The sequence below is a fragment of the Triturus cristatus genome, chromosome 4_1 (genome assembly GCF_964204655.1).
Source record: "Triturus cristatus chromosome 4_1, aTriCri1.1, whole genome shotgun sequence".
Lineage (NCBI taxonomy): Eukaryota > Metazoa > Chordata > Amphibia > Caudata > Salamandridae > Triturus > Triturus cristatus.
The window spans coordinates 170623637-170645891 of NC_140585.1; the positions used below are offsets into that span (position 1 = coordinate 170623637).

A 22255-nucleotide genomic window follows, 5' to 3' on the forward strand; every position below is an offset into this window, starting at 1 on the left:
AGAGTGATTTCACGCTGAATGCATATGCACGCTTGTTATATGAGTACGTGGACACAATGGAAGCGAAAGACTGCTATGTGTGCATGCAATTACCAGCTTCAGTAGAGGAAGGCATATGATACCATCACTTACCTGTGACTTATGGCATTACATGCAGTGTACAATTAAGTATGTTTTACAGCAAGGCCCATTTTGAATATTAATTCTCGAATTATGATGTGGTACTCTCTGAAGTGCCAGTCCTAAAATACATGAACAAATATGATTATTACAAGGAAGTAGAGCGCATGTCTAAGTACTTCGTGCCTACCATCACTAGATACGTCCCATGCGCACAGACACAATTTAACCTGCATGTTAACTGACATTGAAAAGAAATTCGTAGATGAGATAGAAGATCGACATAGGCAAACTTTGTTTCGTCCAGATCCAAAGCATAAGGTACTACCATGGACCAAGGAAGAATTAGATCATAAGGCAAAGGGGAGTTCAGGACCCATAGCTTTAGACTTTCAGCAGAAAGGAAAGTTGTGCATTAGACATCCGTCCACATATTACGACAAAATATTCGTGGGTAAAAGTGATTGTGAACATATTTTTCTGATTGAAGAGTCCATAAGAAAAGCACTATTGTATAAATTGACCATAGTGCCTAATGTTTATTTTGTGTGTGGTAAGAATGCTTATGTGAAACTGCCCAAAAATTGGTATAGAACATGTTATTTAGCCATCGAATTTCCCAAGATATTTCATGTGGATGATTTGTGGCCCTTGGAAGGGAAAACGTGGTGTAAGTGCTGGAGAAATCATTTGTGATGTGTTTGGAGCCATGATATCTAGTTTAGGTGTGGTTTTGAATGATGTAAAAATTCGAAAGCTGGCAACAATAGTGGATGAACTCTCAATGAATACAGCACAAATTCTGTTATTAGTGGATGGTGAGATGGTCTCGATAAGGGCTACGGTTCTTCAAAATCGTCTTGCTTTAGATGTTCTACTAGCAAAAGCTGGAGGAGTCTGTAAACTTTTGAAAGTCCAACAGTGCTGCACTTATATTCCAGACAATAGTCGGGATATAAGGAAATATATTGCCAATATTTCAGATATCCATCAAGAATTGAGTAATTTGGCTGCTGAGAGACTCTGGGATCATATTGGAAAGGGTTTCGGACAAATTGGCGGTTGGTTTGGCAGTTTGGGACAGGGAATTATGGGTTACATCTTGAACACCATTATCATAACTGTCATTTGCATAATTATATTATTGGGAGTCATCAAGACATGCAAATGGCAAAGAGCTAGACATCAAGAAAATGCCTTGAAGAAACGAGAACAGCAAATGGAAAGACTGCAGGACAGTCATTATCAGCATCTGAGATTTAGACACGGACAGCAAGCTACATCTTCTGTTTAGGTCGGTCTTTTTTACAAGGAGGAAACTCTGAAAGAATGTAGTTTGGTGTTATGACACTAGTCATATGAGGGAGGAACTGATAGAGCGCTTTCAGCACTCTATTTTGAATGGGTGCATTATAGTTATAGTTGTCATGCACCTACGCACCAATATATTGTTTGCAGTGTTTTGCGATCATGTACATGTATTCACTAGATTCATTTACACATTTATTATAGTGCAATGTTATAATATGAGCATGTATGTATCGTCATGCCTGCATATTCAGAGAGCAGAACGATTTATAGCTATATAATGAAATCGTTTTTGTTTAACGTTGCCCGACTTTCTAGGCCTAAGACTGTACGTGTTTTTGCACCTCCTTGGCTTCTCGAGAAATAAATAATGAAATGCATGTTGTTTTCATGAAATAGCAGTGTTCTCATCCTACTGCAGGTATCGGAATTCCAACTCGTTATTTTTAGATTGGAGAAGATACAAGGAATTCTTTGAAGACAGTTGGAAGCGAGAAGGGAGGGTATCTTTTGTGTCTGGCTGCTCTGGGAATCAAGGTCACCACGCCGAACAAAGAAAACTTAATTAGAAAGAGGGAACCTCCCCATTTAGAAAAAGTTGCAATGGAAAATGTTACCAGGATGAAACCAAGAATCGAATTCTATATTGTGTGATGCGCTGGGACAGATACCCCAGACTTCTGCAAGCTTTCGGAGAGAAAGGAGCATCCTAGAACTCGCTCGCTCCTAGCCTTAAGCACCCTAACCCATTTGACTTGAGTGCTTCTTAGGAAGTCAACACGTGCTAACACCTTTGGGAATAGATGGAAGGGTACTAGATAGCACCTCTTCTTAGTACAGTGTAGGGACAGATTTGTTTTATTTCTGATGAAAAGGGACCTAGACTCTGTGTCAGTTTTGAGTTACATCCTAATCCTCGAATTTACCATTTTATTTTTGTTATGCCGAATTACTTATATTTGTAGAATCGGCTCTGTATTGATTTTCTTATATCTCTATATGTTAATCTTACATTGTGTGTACATCTTAACATTCAATTTAGCGTAATCAGTTTCAAGAGAATAGCTTCTTTGAGTTGGAAGTTATGGATGCATGTGAGGATGTCTGGGAGTGGAGGACCTCACCCGCTGGCATTTGCACAGCCCACTCTGTGTGTGCGGTCCAGCTGTATGGCAGTCCCCACAGCTGGGTTTTGGCTCTGACGGAAGATGGTCTGCATGTACCCATTATGTCTGAGTGCTCTACTCGACTGGTGCACCCGTATGTTGTTCCTGCAGGTGCGGTTTTCCAGGTCCTCAGCATGGCACTGTACAGCTCCTCTCCTCATGCTGTTTTTGTCTTCCAACGTGAAGACCCTGTTGCCTATCACCTCCTGTTTCACCTCCTTCCATGCCTTCAGCAGCTCCAGCTTCATCATTTGGAGGGCTATGCGCAGGGATCTTGTCACAGGTGCATCATTTCTGCCCCACTCAGCTGCAGTGGGGGATCGTGAGATGAATGTCTGTCCTCGGTAGGCACGCTCATTGGGCATGTGAGCATGCCTTTTTTAAAAAAAAAAAAATTATAGCAAAAACTCGACCCAAAGGTATCAGAGCACTTTACATGAGCACCAGTTATGTTACAGACGGACACATTTATTTTTGGTATGCACATAGAGATTAAGTGATTTGCCCAGCGTCACAGGATGTTGAGCGTCCTTGCCGAGACTCGAACCCGGTTTCCCAGCTTAGAGGTTGACCGTTCTAGCCGTTAGACCACATCCTCTCCCCTAAGGGTTACAGTCTTTCTTGTTATTAGCCACCGCCATGTCAAGGTATCAAAGGTGCCTGCCTGCCAGAGCTGCACTAGCAGGGTTATGTTGGGGTCTGCGGCAGCAATAGGTCTCTGCTAGAGTGGGCTTTTGCTGAGCTGGTGGCTGGGCTCCTCTTGGCCTCATCACGCCCCATGTATCCATGCCAGTTGGAGGTTCCTGGTGTATGCAGGAGCAGTTATTCTTCGGGAGGGGTTTCTCCAAGTACGTAGGGTGCAGGGGACAAGGAGCCACAGCATCTCCTGCGTAGTCGTTGGCCAACGTCCGCCTATGAGCCTTGGCTGCTGAGGATTCTGAGCACTCTGTGCTGCTCCCATGGCAACTATATGCGAAGGCCTGGCTGCACCGCAGATTGCTGGAGCCCATCAGGGGCCAGAGCCCCATGGAGGTCTTCTGTGGATTTGTCGCTCGCCCGTGGCTCACAAGACTGTTGGCGTGTTCGGGCCCCAGAGATCTCATTGTTGCCGTCATTTTTAGGATTGTGACTCTGAGACCGTGATCGCCTTTGCATCAGGTTTCAGGTGGCTCAGTCCACCAACACGCTCCCGTCCCTTAATATTGGGGCCTTTTTGTGGCAGGCAAGCAGGGGAGCAGCAGAAGTGTCTTCTGCGGCCGCCATCTTAGCCACACCCCTTGGGTAGCCCAGTTTAATTAATTTTATCTCTCTCTCTCCTCTTTGCTTCCTCAGTCCATTCCTACATTAATGTAATTGTGCCTTTTTCCTCCTTATTTATTATGCCATCTATATGATTCAGCTAATATTTCCTATTCCCGCTCCTTTCTTTCTGTCTCTTCATCATTCCGCTAGCTCTTATTCAACGAGATATCCAGGTGGGGCCTCATTACCAGGTTCCCTGGAGATCTCCAGGTAAAAGTCCAGTGAGAAATGTGGAATTACCAGGGAAAGTGGGTAGGCTCTTCCAGATCCACCCTAAAATTTCTTATCTCTCAGGAGTCCCTTAGGCTTCCACTCATATTACGCAGTAATTCCGCACCCTCCTGGGAACTCGGACTGAGGCCCATAGTGTAATAATGTTGCTCTGTCTTCTTTCTTGCTCTTAATATCCTTTCATTATAAAGACATCCGGATCTCATTCCATTGTCTATTGTGTCCTGCATTGACATCTGTCTCAGGGTAGAAGTATAATAAATAAACATAAAATAATCAAATGAAAATAAATTTACAAATGTGAAAAATGCTTTCTCGTGCGAGAAATAAAAAACAGAACTACTTTTGGAAAGCCGTGACTTGCATTTTCGTAATGAGAACTCTCAAATGAGACATCTGAGGTGATGAGTTGGAAGTGATTTTTTTCCATGTATTTAATGCTTTAATTTCAAAACTAACTAACTGGCACCCTATCATACGCGGCTTATACCTCACATATTACATCACTGCTGACATGTTAAATGACATCATTGTTGACATCACTGATTATATCACTGCTTATATTTATATAGCAACATTAATGACATTGCTAATAAGATCATTCAGAAATTCTCACAGTGAACTATAGCTTTCAAAAGGCAGGATTAATACAATAAAAATATTAGACAGGTGGACATTTAGCCAGGCCATTTATCCAAATCTATACGAGCACCCACCCCTGCTGCGCACACCTTCGGATGTGCACATCAGGGCTTAGCCGCACCCCCCCCCCTACACAAAACACCCTGTGAGCTGCACACAGTCTTCAGACGGGCCCTATGGCCAAACCATCATGTATGGCCAACACGCAACCCAGCGTGTACGACCAGCCTCTGCTACAGACAGCATTTGGGCATGCACAGCGGTGGTGCCTGCAGCCCGGCACTGCACCCATCCCAAGCGTACGCTTACATGCATGGGCCATACATTTAACCAAGCGCTGGGCCCATTCCCTCTGCAAATGCCCAGGCCACATTCTGGTCTTTTTTAATTTTAACATGTCATAAGTGATGCAATATGTGAGATCATAAACAATGCATGATGGGGCTCAAGTTATACTTTGCTTACTAAACTATAACTATTGTATTTCAATTGTTTTTGTTTTTTTAATGTTAGCTCATGTTTTGTTACAACATTTAACTATACCATCACTTTAATCTTAGGGGCATATTATCAAGCACGGCGTTAAAATTATCGCCGTTTTAGCGGCAGAAAACTGCCGCTAAAGCGGCGATAATGGGCTTGATAATATGCCCTTGAGATTTCCCATAGAAGCCCATGCTAACACCAGAACCTGGGCTTCTATGGGAATTCTCTGCGGCATATTATCAAGCCCATTATCGCCGTTTTAGTGGTAGTTTTCTGCCGCTAAAGCGGTGATAATTTTAACGCCATGCTTGATAATATGCCCCTTAGTTTTTCCAGTGAATTTCTGTTTTTAGTAATGTAAGCTAAGGTGTTAGAAGCTGTCATGAATTTTACATCGCTCTGACCTTTTTGTGCTTTTTTTCCAATTGGGCCAATGGCCAATCCGATGAATGCAGCAACCTCCACAGAACACGTCTTTCAGCCATGGACAGCCAATCCACATTCTCTTCTCCTTTTCCAGTTTTTGTGCACTGCAGTACTTTTGCAGGACCTCTTGTGCAAGCATACAGCATCCTGGGAACCGTGGTACCCCATTGGCTGATACAGAGGAAAGCCTCCCTCAGCCACTGGGATTTGAGCATTTTATACATTGTCTGTTCTGTAGAAGCCCCATGGGAGTCTGCTTTACCTAACAGTACAGATATCCCTAATTTTCCTAGGAGATTAACCCCTTCATGACCACCAAGCATCTTTTTAGAAGCAACTTCCTCAAAAACTATTGAAAGGAATTGCACTAAATAATGAAAAGCATGCTTTCTCTGCAAAGTTCTGATTGTCTACTAAATTTGGTGCAATTCCTTTAAGCCACTTTTTTTTGTATTGGAGAGCAAACTTTCCCATGGGAAATTGACGTTTTGGGACCCCTCTCTTTTTCTTGGCCCCACTTGACAGGTCAGCTCGATTTTTCAAAGAGAATCCAAAGTGAGTAAACTTCGTTTTTAGGTCTCGGCTGCGAAGGCTGCGCTTGCGCAGTCTCGCTCAGAGATTTAATGACTTTGAGAAGAGGGGCTTGCACCCGCCCCTCTTCTCTCCTGTTCTCCATTGGCTGGCCTCTTAAATGCTGGCCAGCCACTGGAGAAGAGGTCCAGTCACTCCGTTGAAGCCCCGTCCTTTTCGGATCGGGGGGCGTGTTTTTTGCGAGAAGTCTCAGGGAGGAGACAACAGCAAAACACGCCCCCAAATCCGAAAAGAACGTGGCGTTTCTCCGAGGCATTTTCTGCTGTGCCTCGGAGAAAGGCGGTGGTGTCCCGGCGTTGCTCCCTCACCTGATCTCCTTGTTTTGCTATCGGGATCCGCACCGTGCTTTGGACGCCTTTCCCCCTTGTTAAAGCTCTTTCCTCGTGGCTTAGGAGACGGGACCGGAAGAAATTACGTTTAGTACACTGCAGCCAATCAGAAGAGGAGTACAACATTTTGCCTCTCCCCGACTTCCAGCTCATCTGCTCGTGTTTCTTTGCACGTAAACGGGAAACCTTCCCACGCCACGGCCCACCGACACTCCCTCCGCTGCTGAAGTTCTCGACCAGGATGTATTTTGTGTGATATACGGATGGGGGGCGTGGTTAAGCTTCCTTATGTCAAAGGGGTGTGTTCTTCTACTTCAATTCACTATTGTGCGAGTCGGCGGCAGTTTGTAAACCCTACTCCTCACCCGTCCCCTGACTCTCGCTTCTTACTCCGGGACAGCCATGTCGGACCAGGCTCCCTTCGACACCAATGTCATCACCCTGACCCGGTTTGTGATGGAGGAGGGCAGGAAAGCCAAGGGGACAGGAGAGCTGACCCAGCTGCTCAACTCCCTCTGCACGGCTGTGAAAGCCATCTCCTCCGCTGTCCGGAAGGCTGGGCTTGCCAACCTGTGAGTGTGACTTCTTTCCGCCCCAAAGGGGCCAGTTTGCCTGGTGTGAGGTAGCACAACGCCACCAGCAATTTTACAAATAGCCGCCCAAGTCTTATCCAATTTGAGGGCGTGTCCTCGGTTTCTTTACACCTGGCCTGTCAGTGTCTCTCAGATTTTTTTTTTTTAATGTGGATTTTGACGTCAATGCCTCCATGAAATTAATATAAACGTGACACGCTGTAATGTTTATCTGAAATGTTTGTAATCGTCTTCGTGAATATTATTCTCGTCAAGAAGGTAACCTGTTAAGAGTAAGAAATATATAGCGTTGAAAAATGAGCGAAAACACTTCCTTGCCGTTGTCTCCCTGAAGCTTGGTTTAAATTCTGTATTTTAAGGCGCCTACAGTGATGTCGTCTGCCTTTTCATACTTTGTCCCGCAGTTTTTACCTGCCCGAACTCTGTAGCCTGTCAATTCTGTATACAATAGCTTTCGCCACGCCTCGCCTCAGCTTTAGGACTGCATTTAAACTCCCAGAAATAGCCATATATACTATCGATGTATGTTTGATTTCTCAAATTAGGCTCAGATTGGACCAAAAATAGGCCTAGGCTCGCCAAACGAGAGGCGCAAGTATGCGAATCACGACCTCTCGCATTGCTTGGTTGGTATCGGGGGCTAAGTTTTGGAGAAATGTGTTGCGAATCAAACGTTTTAAATCTTTCCAAACCAATAACGTTGATCAACACATTGGTTCTTACCTGCGCCTTCCTAGAAGCCCACCAGGCTTTAGGGGTGCTTATGGTCCCCTGACTCTGGACTGGGGAGTAAATCGAGGCTTTGGACATCAGAGGTGCTAGTCGGTGGATGGGTCACTGAAATTCTAGTTTTCCGTTCCTAACCATGCGTTCCTCCTGGGCAAGGTGGGGATTTGCAAACTGGCTGAGGCTTTGTGGCCTGCTCTGTAGATTGACGGGCAGTATTTTTTTTTTTAATGAAAATCTGTGAACATCTTAACATGTCCAAAAAACATACATCACCCTAAAGTGAACGAGGTATTTTGAAGTTTTCCCTGTCTGAACTTGCACGAACACGAGGAGATGTAAGTGAAATAAATGTGTTCTCTCCCCCCCCCCCCTCTTTAATCTGCTCTGCTCCTCCGCACTATTACCTCTAATGGAATGTAAACTTTTTGACAAGGGAAAGGGCAGCGCAGGTGACCCTAAACCGAGCTCGACCCCCTCAAGCCACACCTGAGGCATTTAAAACGAACGTGTTTGTGCGAAGGAACATGTTAACTTTGGGGGAAAGGTCAGAAGTGTGATTTTTGGCACCACGCTTTGGAAGAGCAGCAGGTATTTTCAGCAATGCTAAGCGGCCTTCAAAGAACACGCGCTTAGACCTGTCCGGGGCAGAGTTTATTCCAACAATTCGTTGTAGCCTGCGCAAGATCACACAGTTCATTAACAGTCGCGGCGGAGCTGTGATCGACAACTTCAGATTTGTAATAATAACAAGCATTTACAATGCAACGGTCTCGGCATTGTTAAAGTTAGAGCTATTGGCATTGCTCATGACAATGCCGTTTCTTTAAATGTTTTAAAAACAAAAACATAAACAAAAATAATGTCATGAGCAATGCCAATAGCTCTAACTTTACCAATGCCGAGACCATTGCATTGTAAATGCTTGTTTTGCAGTTCCATTCAGATTCATATCATGCCCAAACTTACCAGACAAAACTGGCTCTCAACTGAAGAGAGATGCATACTGAAAACAGAATGCATTACTCAAAAAGCTCTGCATACAAGCTTTACAAAATACCTTGCAAAAACTCACCAGATCAGGAGGGCAGCCAGCTTGTTGTGCCTGGAACTCCTGACAATTCTAGCGTGCCATGGAATGCTGATGGAGTTCTAGGCAGTGACCATTGAGATGTGGGTGAGGTGCTGGTGGTCGCTACATGGGGACTTACCTGACCAATAAAGAAGATATTTACGGCATCCTCCTCACTTTCTTCTTCCCAGTGGCAACAAGGATGGGATCCTAGCCTCGTGTCCCGCAGCGATTGCTGGCTTGCCACCGGTCGCTTCGCTGTTCCTGCTGAGGTCTGTGACTCTATGTCTCAGTTGTGGTTTGCCTGCCTGGCCTGCGCTGTGTACTTGGGGCCATCGACTGCATCGTATTACAGCGCTGACTGATTGCACCGACCTGCCTTAAAATTTGGGTCACTTCAAGGTTGATGAATGCCCTGCTGACTCGGTGTTATGTGCCACAACTAGCCACCATTGTGTGATATTACAGAGTACAACCCTTGCCGCTGCCATGTTGGAAGTCAGGCAACTTTTGTGACATTTGCCTAGAATTTATAAGTCGCCATTTTTAGAGCAGATGTCTCTCTCAGACTCTTATTCACCTCTATTTTGATTACGTTTGCTTCCCCCTATTAGGCAAATATATTGAACAGTGTCTCTGTTATTGCCTTGTAAAGCACTGTAGCGGGATTTGCCAGCCATTAAAGGCCCTCTCCAGCATTAAGGGAGTAGGCATTTAAAGGCCGGTATAGCCCAGCTACGGAAGGTTATAATGCTATTAGAATATTCCATCATTAGAGGGCAGAATGTTTTAACAAATAAAACAGAGGCCTCACTGAGCCCAAGGGGATTGAAATTCCCTCGGGTTCTATGAGGCCTTTGTTGGTGAACAAAGGGAAACATGGGAATGTTGATGCTTCAGGCTTTTACCAGCCATTAGAAGCCCAGAGAACTTTGTTGTCTTTAATGGAGCTTCCATCATTCCAGTGTTCTACTATAGCTTTATAGCCCGTCGTAGCGGGCTATACCAGCCATTAAAGGCCAGCTCCAGAGTTAAAGGACCGATCCGAAGGCCAAGGTCCTGGTTCTTTAATGCTGGTATAGCCCAGCTACGGAGGGCTATAATGCTATCAGAACCTTCATCATTAGATGGCAGAATGTTCTAACAAATAGAACAGAGGCCTCATGGAGACCAAGGGAATAGAAATTCTCTCTGGCTCCGTGAAGCCTTTGTTCACAGCAACAGTTGTGAACAACAAGAATGGAATGTTGGAGCTTCAGGCTTTACCTGGCCATTAGAAGCCCAGGGCACTCGATTGTTTTCATTGGAGCTTCCAACATTCCAATGTTCTAATATTTGTCACTTTCCTGGGCCCTAAAGAATTTTTTGTTATGGAAGGTATATGTCATAGAAGGACACCCAATGAGAGGGCTCATATTACTTACCAATAAGTTTGAAGCATAGGTGTGGACTACTTGGCACATCACATAAGTGCCAGCGGCGTGGAGCCTAACATGAAGATTTTGGAAGCTATTTTGGAGGCCCCATCTCCACATAGTAAGGAAAATTTGAAATCTTATTTAGATTTGGTTGAATACTATTGTAAATGTGTATCTCATTTTGCCCTCAAGGCAGCGCCCCTTAAGAATTTGCTAAAGAAGGGATGTTCATTTGTGCAGAGTGTGAGATTTGAGAAAAAGGCTATAGCTTTGTGGTAGGCTACTCAACATTTCAGAACATTTGTGTGTGGCATACCAATTGTATTACATACTGTAAACCAACCACTTGTAGATTTATTTAGTACTAAAGGGGGAGGGAGGTACACCCAGGGTGGCTAAATGGCAGTATCACTTGCATGAGTATCAGTATTGGGTGGAAAATGTATTGGCTGATGTACTATCTAGACGTTGAGAAGCCCTAGACCTCCAGGATGAAGCGTGCCGCTTCCCCGTTGCTGCGGAGATAGCTCACCAGTACTGTTACTCTACCACAGTCCTCAAGCCCTCCCTTTTGGACCCGCTGCCCGAGTGAATCTTTTTTCCTGCATTCGCCCGCATTGTCTGTTTAATCTATGTAATTCCTTTTTCTCTCCACATTGTCTGTTTAATTTATGCAATTCCTTTTGGCCACATTGTCAGTTTAATTTATGTAATTCCTTTTTCTCTCCACATTGTCTGTTTAATTTATGCAATTCCTTTTGGCCACATTGTCAGTTTAATTTATGTAATTCCTTCTGCCTGCATTGTCTGTTTAAGTACTGTATTTGCCCTAACTGTCTGGTCTAATACTGTTTTTGCCCACATTGTCTATTTTTAGTTATTCTCCCCACAGTCTTCTTTTTGTTGCTACTGATGGAGCAGGTAAAACAACATTTTGTATACCTCCTCTAATTTGCATGTAATTAATTACGTAAACATTCTAAAATTAATTTAATTAACATGTATGCAATGAAAATGTATTAATCAACTTTGCACCTTGATAAACACGAGATACACGTGGGACTAAATTGCTAATTGCACGGCAGAATAATTAATTAATTAACTCTGGTACGCAAACTAATCTTAGATTGTGGTGAAATAGTAGAATTGCATGATTTATGTTGCTTTTGGTTTGTCTGTGCTATAAATTCATTAAATGGTAAGAATTATTGGTTTAAAATGTTGCCACAGCTATGAAAATACTAATATAATGGTATTAGTGTGGGTTTAAACATTAGCATCTTCATTTCTATATTTTAATTACTATTAAGTCTATTTTTGCTTAAGTTGGCATTCAGGCCTACTAGGCCGCAGTACCCAAGATGGCGTTCTCAGAAGCAGATGCCACCATGTGAGCGCGATGATTTCTGCGCATGCCCGGATGGCTCTGGAGATCACCAAGTAACTTAAACTTCTGACACTGCGTTCCCTACCAAGGACAGTAAACGGAATTGACTGCCAGGCAAATACATGACAATGTGGGAACAGCGGAAAAGACAATACAGAACCTGTGAAACGATTACTTCTTTTCCTTGAAGTGCTACATTCATGGCTCTCGCCTGGGAGCTAGAATAAAACTTAACCATTTACGCTTTCCCATGCCAAGTCATCATGAAGAACCGGTTTTGCGCTAAGAAACTTTCAGTAACCTACAGATAACCCCATACTGTCCAATCAGAACATTTTCTCTGCCCCTAAATGTTGCTGAGTTAGAATGAAGTAAGAGGGGAAAAGAGTATAAGAAGCCATCAATTCACCATTGGGAGTAGTCTATTGGGTTGATCATTCGTGGCGTTGGGTTGCATTGAGCTGATATTGATCCATTGGTTTGCCTTGGGTTTATTTGGCGTTTCAGAGAAGAGTTTGCTGGGCATCCTATATTTCTGCCTGACAGTTTGATCCTCGCTGTGGGTCAGACAGCCTGTCCGGTGAGTTTTCCTGAGAATGCGGGGAACTCTCTATTTGATCTGAGACCATCATCGCTTTCTATTTGGTAACTGATTATGTGTATTTTCCTAATTAATGATTATTTCTAAATGTTGATTTCTCTTTAATAAACTAAAAATTTATATTAGGAGCTGTAGTTAATAAATGCAAACGTAAAAAGCTTACCAAGGGATGGTATGATGGAGGCATTGCCTTGCCGGATCTGAAGCTATATTATTGGGCCTCGCAGCTTGTGGTGTATCGCCCACCGGAGGACCCGGCATTTGTGCTAGACAAATATCAAACGGGTCGAGCAGGGTACTTAGGTGCGTGTCACGTCCCCCACAAACTGGACGAGGCAAAGGAGTTGCGTGTAAACGTGTCTATTTATTTGGGGAAATACAACAAAAGAAAGACTGTGGACTCCGCCCGTTTTGATGTTGATTCTTTGTCGTAGTGCCTTTTCCCTGATCCAAACTTTCCATGGGCGGACGTTGGTTTCTGCCGCGTTCCTGCTTCCGTTGGTGTTCCGCCGGGCGTCCCCCTTAAAAACAAAGAAAAAGAGGACACTGTCAGGGTTTGTACATGTCCCTTAGTGTGCTTGTGCGCGTTGGCGTTTCACTATCCCTTCCTGGCCCAACCCCTCTCGCTCTCCCGTCCCCGGGCCTTTACTCCAGGCAAAATCCCGTTGGAGGGGTATGAGGGTGGTTTCTGCGTTGGGTATGCCTGCCCCTTTTTAATGAACTCAGACGGCATTAAAGAAAACAAAGCCTCCCGCTCCCTTATAGCCCAGAAAAGCCTGATCGCTCCTGCCACCAGCCTATCAGCAAGCGCCCTGTCTTCCCCAGCACCCGCCTGAAACCGGGACCCGTTGACAGGGTCCCGGCTGCCTCGTCCGTGGCGCCTTCCTCAGGGTACGTCCCGGCTTTCGGCTGGATCCCCTCGTCCTTGTCTCGAGCCTCCTTCCACCTGGTCTCTTCCTCCGTCGTCTTCTCGGCTTTCTTCTCCTCTTCTTGCGGACCTCCTCGTGGCTCTCCGCTCTCCTGTCGTTCTCTCCTGGATCCTCCCTCTTCCGGGTCTTTAAGCCTCCCTGGGCTCCGCCCCCTGGCTGTTGCTAGAGTCAGCACCAGTCGCGTCGGCTCAGTGCCCCCGGGGCCCGCCAGACGGTCGACGCCGCTCGACCTGTCACAGCACCTCCCCACTAGGCATGGCCGATCGGGCCATGAGGACACCGGACTGCGGGAGAGGAAGTCCACGTTCGCTTGTAGAGCCCCTGGTCGATGGGCTACCTGGAAGGAAAAAGGTTGCAGGGCTAAGAATCATCGGAGTACACGGGGGTTAGTGTCTTTGTGTCTCGCTAGCCATACCAACGGGGCATGGTCGGTCAGTAAGGTAAAGGGACGGCCCAAGAGGTAGTACTGCAGGGCTTGGACCACCCACCGGATCGCTAGGCATTCCTTCTCTATGGTGGAGTAATGTGTTTCCCTGGGTACGAGTTTGCGACTGAGGTACACTACAGGGTGTAGGTCGCCTGTGGCTGTTGTCTGTGAGAGGACCGCCCCTAATCCCCTATCCGAAGCATTTGTTTGTAGTGTGAAGGAGCGTGTGAAATCTGGGCAGGTGAGAAGGGGGTCAGTACATAATCGTGTTTTCAAGTGTTCAAAGCTGTAGATTTTTTCCGGGGTCCATGCCCCGACTCTATTCGAGGACATCTTCTTTAGCATGTCCGTGAGGGGGGCGGCTTCTTCCGAGAAGTGGGGAATAAACCGACGATAATAACCAACAAGTCCCAGGAATGCCCTAATACCTCTTTTCGTGGTGGGTCTCTCCAGTGCTTTGATTGCTTTCACTTTATCCACCTGCGTTCTGATCTGACCGTCCTGTATGTGGTATCCCAGGTATTTAATGTTGTCCGTCGCTAGCATGCACTTGTCCGGGTTGGCGGTTAGGCCGGCCTCTCGGAGACTGTCTAAAACGGCCCGGAGGTGTTCCAGGTGCCTGTCCCATGTGGTACTGAAGATGACTATGTCATCCAGATATGCGGCCGCATAGTCGTGGTGGGGCCGTAGCACGACGTCCATGAGCCGTTGGAAGGTGGCTGGGGCCCCGTGTAACCCAAAGGGGAGAACCGTAAACTGGTATAAACCTGAGGGGGTGGCAAAGGCCGTTTTTTCTCGGGCATCGGGGCTCAGTGCTATCTGCCAGTACCCCTTTGTTAAATCTAGTGTTGTCATGTATCGGGCAGTCCCCAGTCGGTCAATCATCTCATCGACGCGTGGCATGGGATACGAGTTGAACTGTGACACGGCGTTTAGGCGCCGGAAATCTACACAGAAACGTACGGTGCCATTAGGTTTTGGTACCAAGAAGATGGGGGAACACCAGGGACTGCACGACGGTTCAATGATCCCCGTGGAGAGCATGTCAGTTACCTCATTCTCCACCACCAGTCGTCTTGCCTCAGGGATACGATAGGGTCTCTGTCTAATTGGCCTAGCCCCACCTGTCATGATGTTGTGTTGTACAAGGGGGGTTTTTCCGGGGGTTGTGGAGAATACGTCACTGTAGTTGCCAAGGAGGCCTAGGAGGGTGGTGTTCTGTTCGGAAGTTAGCTGGGAACCCCTGGGAATGGTGCCGGTCGTTTTAGCGCCGCCTACGGGGGGGGGAAAGGGATACCCAGGTTTTGACTGTCAGTGACTAGAAGGTTCGTGGCGGAGCTGGTTGGATCATCGGCCCTCTCTGTCCATAGTTTGAGGAGGTTAATGTGGTATATCTGACCCTTCCTTCCAGCATGGGGTACGGCTATTTTATACGTGACAGGGGTGACTTGTGCAAGTACGGTGTAAGGCCCCTGCCAATGAGCCAAAAGCTTATTGTCGGAGGAGGGGAGAAGGAGTAGGACCCTGTCTGAGGTGGTGTGTCGGTCGTATGTCTTTTTTTGTTTTTGTTGGGCTGCATCGAGGTTGTCTCTGACTCTCTCCCAGAGGGTGGTTAACCTGTCTTTTAGTTGAGTTGCATACTCCAACAGGGTCTTCCCCTCATCTTCCTTTTCCTCCCATTTTTCAGCTGCCATATCCACCAAGGTTCTGGGTTTTCTGCGGAATACCAGTTCAAAGGGGCTGAACCCGGTAGAGGACTGGGTGTGAGTCCTAATGGCGAACAGAGTTAGGGGTATCTGTCGGTCCCAGTCCCTTCCGGTTTCAGAGACCGTTTTTTTCAGGATAGTCTTCACGGTCTGATTATACCTTTCCACGAGGCCATCGGTTTGTGGATGGTACACGGATGTACGGATTTGTTTTACCCCTAACAACGAGCAGATCTGGGCCATAAGCCGAGACATGAAAGGCGTTCCTGGTCAGTGAGGAGTTCTTTGGGAAACCCGACCCTACTGAAAAACGTTATCATGGCGTGGGCTACACTGGTTGTGGTCATGCTTGTGAGGGGGATAGCCTCGGGGTAGCGAGTTGCGTAATCCACCAGAACCAGGATATACTGATAGCCCCGTGTGGAGGTGGTCAAGGGCCCAACCAAGTCCATTCCCACCCGGGAGAAGGGCACCTCGATTATAGGGAGGGGATGTAGGGGTGCTTTCGGTATGTGTGGAGGGTTAGCTATTTGACACCTGGGGCAGGCAGCACAGTACCTCCGGACGTCAGAGAAGACCCCAGGCCAGTAAAATCGCCTTGGGAGGTATTCTTCGGTTTTTTCCCATCCGTAGTGACCCCCTCCCGCCTGGTTATGGGCCAGATAGAGGACCTGAGTACGAAACGACAGGGGGACCAGTAGCTGTCGTATCGTTTCTTCTGGTTTTGTTATTTTTCTATATAACAGCCCTCTTAGAATGACAAAACAAGGGCCTACCTGGCCTTCCTCATCGACAGTGGCACGGGCCCAGGCATGTCCCAGCACCGGATCCTCTTTCTGCGCGGCCCTAAAGCTGGGTGTTGGTTTGGGCTCCCCGTCTGTACTTGCGGAGGAGAGAGAGTGAGTGTCAGCTTGGCCGTTCAGCACCGCTAGCTTTTTCTGTTCTCTTCTCTCTCCTACGTGTCCTCTTTCTCTTATACGCACCCGGCATTATCTCGGTGTCGGTGAAGGGAGCGTCCCTCAGCCACCCCAGGGTTTCCTTCTCTTTTATTGCCTTGGCCAGAAAAACGGAAAACCCGCTGTAGTCGGTGCCGATTAGCATTTCTTCGACCATTCGGGGAATGCCCCCTACCCTGATCTGGTCTGTCTGTCCCCCAGATCCTAGGATCACTATGGCGACAGGGTAGCTTTTCTGGTCACCGTGGACACAGGTTATGGTCACAGTTTCCCCCTCTTGCCACTGGTGGGTGTGTACCCGTTCTTGGGAGATGACCGAGTGTCGACACCCGGAATCGACAAGGACCGTGGTAGCAACATCGTTCACCACGAGGGTTAGTTGGTACGCTTTCTTTCCTTCTCCTGCCCATAGGATCTTCCCTCTCGTATACCCTACGTCCATAGGTTCGGTGTTGGCGGGTTTTTGGGGGCAGTTGCGTGATATGTGACCCCATTCGGCACAATGGAAGCATTGGGGTCCCTGGCCACCTTCTTTACCGCCCGGGCGGGGTAGGAAACGAGGATCAAGGAGAGGGCGAAGGGGGGGGGGGCTGTTGGGCCCGGAAGGGACGCCCTCCAGCGGTGGATGATGAAGGTAGGAATCCTGGGCGTGAAGGGCCTTGCTTCCGGGGTCCGTTGGTGAGCGCATGCCAGTTCTATGGCGTGGGGTACTGTTAGATTCGGGTGTTGTCTTACCCACGCCCGGGTGGGCGCGGGGAGGCCTTCCACAAACTGTTCGAGCAGTATCTTGTCTACTACCTCCTCCATGCTAGAGGTGTGGGGTTGGAGCCATCGGGTCCCCAGGTCTTGAATTCGGTAAAAGAACGCTCTGGGATTGTCCTGGGCTTGCCATTTTTCCCTCCGGAACCTAGTACGGTATTGCTCTTGATCGCACCCCAGGCGTTCCAGTATGGTTTTCTTTATGGTTTCGTAAGGGGTGGTTCCCGCAGGGTTCGCTGCTTGATATGCGGTTTGCAGCTCACCGGACAACAGAGGGGCGATGTATTGGCCCCACCGTTCCATGGGCCAGTGGGCCGTGCTTGCCACTCTTTCGAAATTGGTGAAGAAGAAGTCCGGGTCTTCTCCTGTCCGGTATTTCTGCAACACCGAACTCGGCACATTAGGGTGTACCTTCGTACTTGCAATCGTGTCCGTTAGTCTCTGAATGGCCGTATCCTGAACCGCTTGATTTTGTGCCATGAGGCCTGCTTGAGCTTGGAGGGCCTCTTGTAGATGTTCCATATCCTTTTTAGCCTCTGCCGACTGAGCCTCCACCACCAGCTGTAGGTGGCGCTGTCCCTCGGCCAATTGCGTGAGCATTTCATCTAGGCTGATGGGCTGCGACATCCTGATCCGTCGAGGGGTTCTGTCTCTTCGTAGGTGGGCGTGATAGTCCGGGCGATCCCACTTCTGACACCACTGTCACGTCCCCCACAGACTGGACGAGGCAAAGGAGCTGCGTGTAAACGTGTCTATTTATTTGGGGAAATACAACAAAAGAAAGACTGTGGACTCCACCCGTTTTGACGTTGATTCTTTGTCGTAGTGCCTTTTCCCTGATCCAAACTTTCCCTGGGTGGACGTTGGTTTCTGCCGCGTTCCTGCTTCCGTGGGTGATCCGCCGGGCGTCCCCCTTAAAAACAAAGAAAAAGAGGACACTGTCAGGGTTTGGACATGTCCCTTAGTGTGCTTGTGCGCGTGGGCATTTCACTATCCCTTCCTGGCCCAATCCGTCTCGCTCTTCCGTCCCCAGGCCCTTACTCCAGGCGAAATCCCGTTGGAGGGGTATGAGGGTGGTTTCTGCGTTGGGTATGCCTGCCCCTTTTTAATGAACTCAGACGGCACTAAAGAAAACAAAGCCTCCCGCTCCCTTATAGCCCAGAAAAGCCTGATCGCTCCTGCCACCAGCCTATCAGCGAGCGCCCTGTCTTCCCCAGCACTCGCCTGAAACCGGGACCCGTTGACAGGGTCCCGGCTGCCTCGTCCGTGGCGCCTTCCTTGGGGTACGTCCCGGCTTTCGGCTGGATACCCTCGTCCTTGTCTCGAGCCTCCTTCCACCTGGTCTCTTCCTCCGTCGTCTTCTCGGCTTTCTTCTCCTCTTCTTGCGGACCTCCTCGTGGCTCTCCGCTCTCCTGGCGTTCTCTCCTGGATCCTCCCTCTTCCGGGTCTTTAAGCCTCCCTGGGCTCCGCCCCCTGGCTGTTGCTAGAGTCAGCACCAGTCGCGTCGGCTCAGTGTCCCCGGGGCCCTCCAGACGGTCGACGCCGCTCGACCTGTCACAGTGCACTTTACTCTAAAGTCAAAAAGCACAAATTTATCGGCCCCATGTCTCATACAATTGACGTCTGGTGCCGAGCGAACTCCCAATTATGATGGGCAAACACCCTAACAAAGGCGACACCACTATGGCAGACTCAGAGACTTGGTACCCTATGTTTTTAACCAGGATTTGACAAATGGGACCTGATCGGAATCTCAAAGGTCGGAGACTTGATCAAAAAAGGTTCCATTCTTAGCTTTGAGGAGCTGGCGGGAACGTATCACATGGCGCAAGGAGAGATATTTTGCTACCCCCAGATTCGGCATGCCCTTCTGATGACATTTACTAACCTGCAGGACATACCGGATTCGTTGCCTCTAGAAGATAGGCTATTAGATGGACCATTAAACACGAGGGCCATCTCCCTGACGTATAAAAAGCTATGCAACAATCTCCCCGACACATTTGAGGCACTTAGAGAGAAGTGGCAACAAGACATAGGACCCATAGAGGAAGAGGACTGGGGGGAGGCACTGATGTCTCCTAGGAGAGCGGCGATCACCCTTCGATACCGGCTGATCCAACTCAGGATCCTTCATAGGTCCTATATGACGGGGGTCGTCCTCGCAAAGATAGGGGCTAGGGGAGATGCACTTTGTCTTAGGGGTTGCCAGCATGAGGCGACTTTCTATCATATGATATGGGACTGCCCTGCGATCAAATCGATATAGGAGGGGGCCACGACTAAGCTCCAAACCGCGCTGGGGAAAACACTGGCCCTCACGCCTCAGATGGGCCTACTCAACATATGGGAGGCTACGGACTTCACGGAGATCGAACAGCAGACTGCAACGCTGGGCTTCACCTTGGTCAAACGGGAAATAGCACGACACTGGGGGGCCACTGATGCACCCTCTATATGAGTATGGGTACAGGAGCTAGACAGATGCATGATTGCTGAAAAGGAAGTGTTCATAATTCGAGGGTGCCCCAAGAAGTGGGATAAGAAATGGAAAGCGTGGAACAGGTATCGGGGGAATTTATGTACATCCCCAATGGTGGATCTAACGCTACGACAGAATGAACTCAGAGAAGTGTTAAAATTGTGAATGTAACTCAATGTACTTTATCTTTGGAAAATGTACTAAGGTGCTGTTGACACATCTGCTACTCTATATGTGTACTTGGCAAAATCAATAAAAATGTTATTTAAAAAAAAAAAATGCAAACGTAAAGAAGTTTATTAATTAGATAAATTCCAATTGAAATAATAAGAAATGAGTTTGTGGTTCTTTTATCAATTACAGAAAATACCAAATGTTTCCTAGGCTTTAACTCTGATTTAGCGGGTTCTAATTCACCATCAACCAGTCCAACTAATTGGTCCATCGACCAAGTGGTGGAGTGCCTTGATGTTAAGGTCAGGATTCTGAAGATGTATATGTAAAAGGTGTATATAATGTAAATACAATTTAATCCTGATAGGTAATAAGGTACCCACATGTCCAGCACCTTATTCTCCTGTGTGCAGATTTGAGTGAGTTTGGCTGAATGACGAGTATGTTGGTGTTATGGGCCCCACCAATGAATGAGTGTATGAATGAGCTGCTGTGAATAAGAGTCTTTGACATAAGGAGAATATGCAAATCTTGTCCCTCAGCGCTCCATCAGATTTCTTGGTAGCAGATTGATGGTTATTATTGTATTGGTTTGGTGATTATCGATTTATGTTTAACACTTTATGATGAGTATTGTTTATGTTAAGTGTAGTCGCAAATGTGAAGCTTCCGGGAAGTAGGAAGCTGGTTTCCCTGTATGCAGGCAGGTGGAAATGTATGGCAAGTGAAGTCGCACAGTGCATTGTATTGGTGCGTTAGTGTGAGACGCGCTGTGAGTGTAGAATTACCAGAGTGACCTAGATGCTCCGGATTGGTGCGTTAGTGTGAGTCGCGCTGGGATTGGTCAGAATACGGAGAAGCCGTAGAGACGGGATTTGCGAAGCTTAAGTTGACTAAGAACTTTTGAAAATAAAAATGATGTACTACGATCCACCTAAGAAGGAGAAAAAATCACGGTTTGGAAAAATCAAAAGCCTATTTAAAAAGGATAAGCCAATTGTAACTAGGGACGGACAGATACTTCCTCCACCGAAAACGCCTGCATTTTTTATGGTAGTGAAATATGGTTATCATACATGTATTTGGGTGGAGAATTGGGCAAAGAATACCAAAGATGATGGAGTGTTAGCGTTTCCAGAAAATGGTTCATTTAGTTTGGCAGTAGTACGAAATGTAAGAGATAGAATGATGAGATTAGAACCGAAACCCAGACCTACTCAATTCGAAACTTTGACTGAATGGGAAGTAGAGATGTATGAAAGGGAAAGGTAATAAACACAGTTTGAACAAGAGAGTCCTAGGGAGAATTTTAAAGACCACTAAAGGATTGTTTCCCCAAACAGCTAATAACAAAACACAGAAATCCTAGGGTCTACAAACTACCTCTAAGTATTATTTGTACCTATGTGGTAGTAATCCTAACTTGAAGGAAACTAAAACACTACATTTATAAGGGCAGATCCCTTTAAGGACGAAATCCCTCACTCACCATAGGTGACATGCTTCATCATAGGGACTCTCCTCCCAAGGGAAAAACCTAGTTCCCTTGAGGACTACAACCCCCTCTCTGAGAGGGAGTAGCTCAGGGATGTTTTATTTTGGTGTAGGAGGACTAGCTACGTCCACATATGATGAGCCAGAAAGTGTGAGCAAGGGTGCAGCGCAAATAATGTGAAAAATGGTGAAAAACTAAAACTGGCTAGGAGGCACCGAAATCAATTTTAATAAAGAGGCGCCTACTGTCAGGATTAAAAAGCAGTACACCTGCAGTATGGATTTAAAACTGCTATGGTGTGGGTTTTAGATGGTCAACATGTTTCAGCCCACGGAGACCAAAGGTGGATCGGGCTTTCGTCAGGACCTTATCAAATGAACGCTACTGCAGAGATTTAAGTGAATAAACTATATCAAAAAAAGGATATCAAGCCAATGCTTTGTCATCAGCCTGTAGTTGAACCTGCATGTACCTAGAACAAACAAGAAATGCCACATGTCAGGAAAAAGTAATATATATCATAATAGTATCAAAAATGAGCTTAAAAACAGGATCTGCATATACATAAACAGAGAAGGGAGTTTCCTTACCCGCAAGAACTGGGTGCAGGGTCTCACCTCTCACCTGGCAACCGCTCAGGAGGGCAGCACCGCTCTACAAAAAAACGGGGTATTTGTGATATAACGTGGTGCTGAAAGTGTTGAATTAAATCTCAAAGAATGATCGTCTAAAGGTCACTTACTTGACATATCGATCTTGAAAGGGTAACCATAAGTATGGGGAGCCATAAACAAAAACGGCAAGAGACCATTTCAACAAACACTACATATATTAATAGGGCTCAAAAGTAAGCGTGCACATCAGTCTCACTCATTAGTAGTGGAGCCATCCACCACCCTTTCAAACTGTGGTAGACAGATAGGAGCGTC

The 22255-nt window shown here is 46.8% G+C and overlaps 1 protein-coding gene across 1 annotated transcript; it reads right to left on the reverse strand.

Annotated features, from left to right (window-relative positions):
- Positions 1 to 16366: 16366 nt before the first annotated feature.
- On the reverse strand, positions 16367 to 17778 carry LOC146853823 (uncharacterized). The gene is made up of 2 exons (XM_085650928.1): positions 17047 to 17778; positions 16367 to 17008 (listed from the first exon to the last, which is right to left on the reverse strand). The coding sequence occupies exons 1-2, from the start codon at positions 17773 to 17775 to the stop codon at positions 16367 to 16369; spliced, it is 1371 nt and encodes a 456-aa protein (XP_085507054.1). The 5' UTR covers positions 17776 to 17778.
- Positions 17779 to 22255: the final 4477 nt, after the last annotated feature.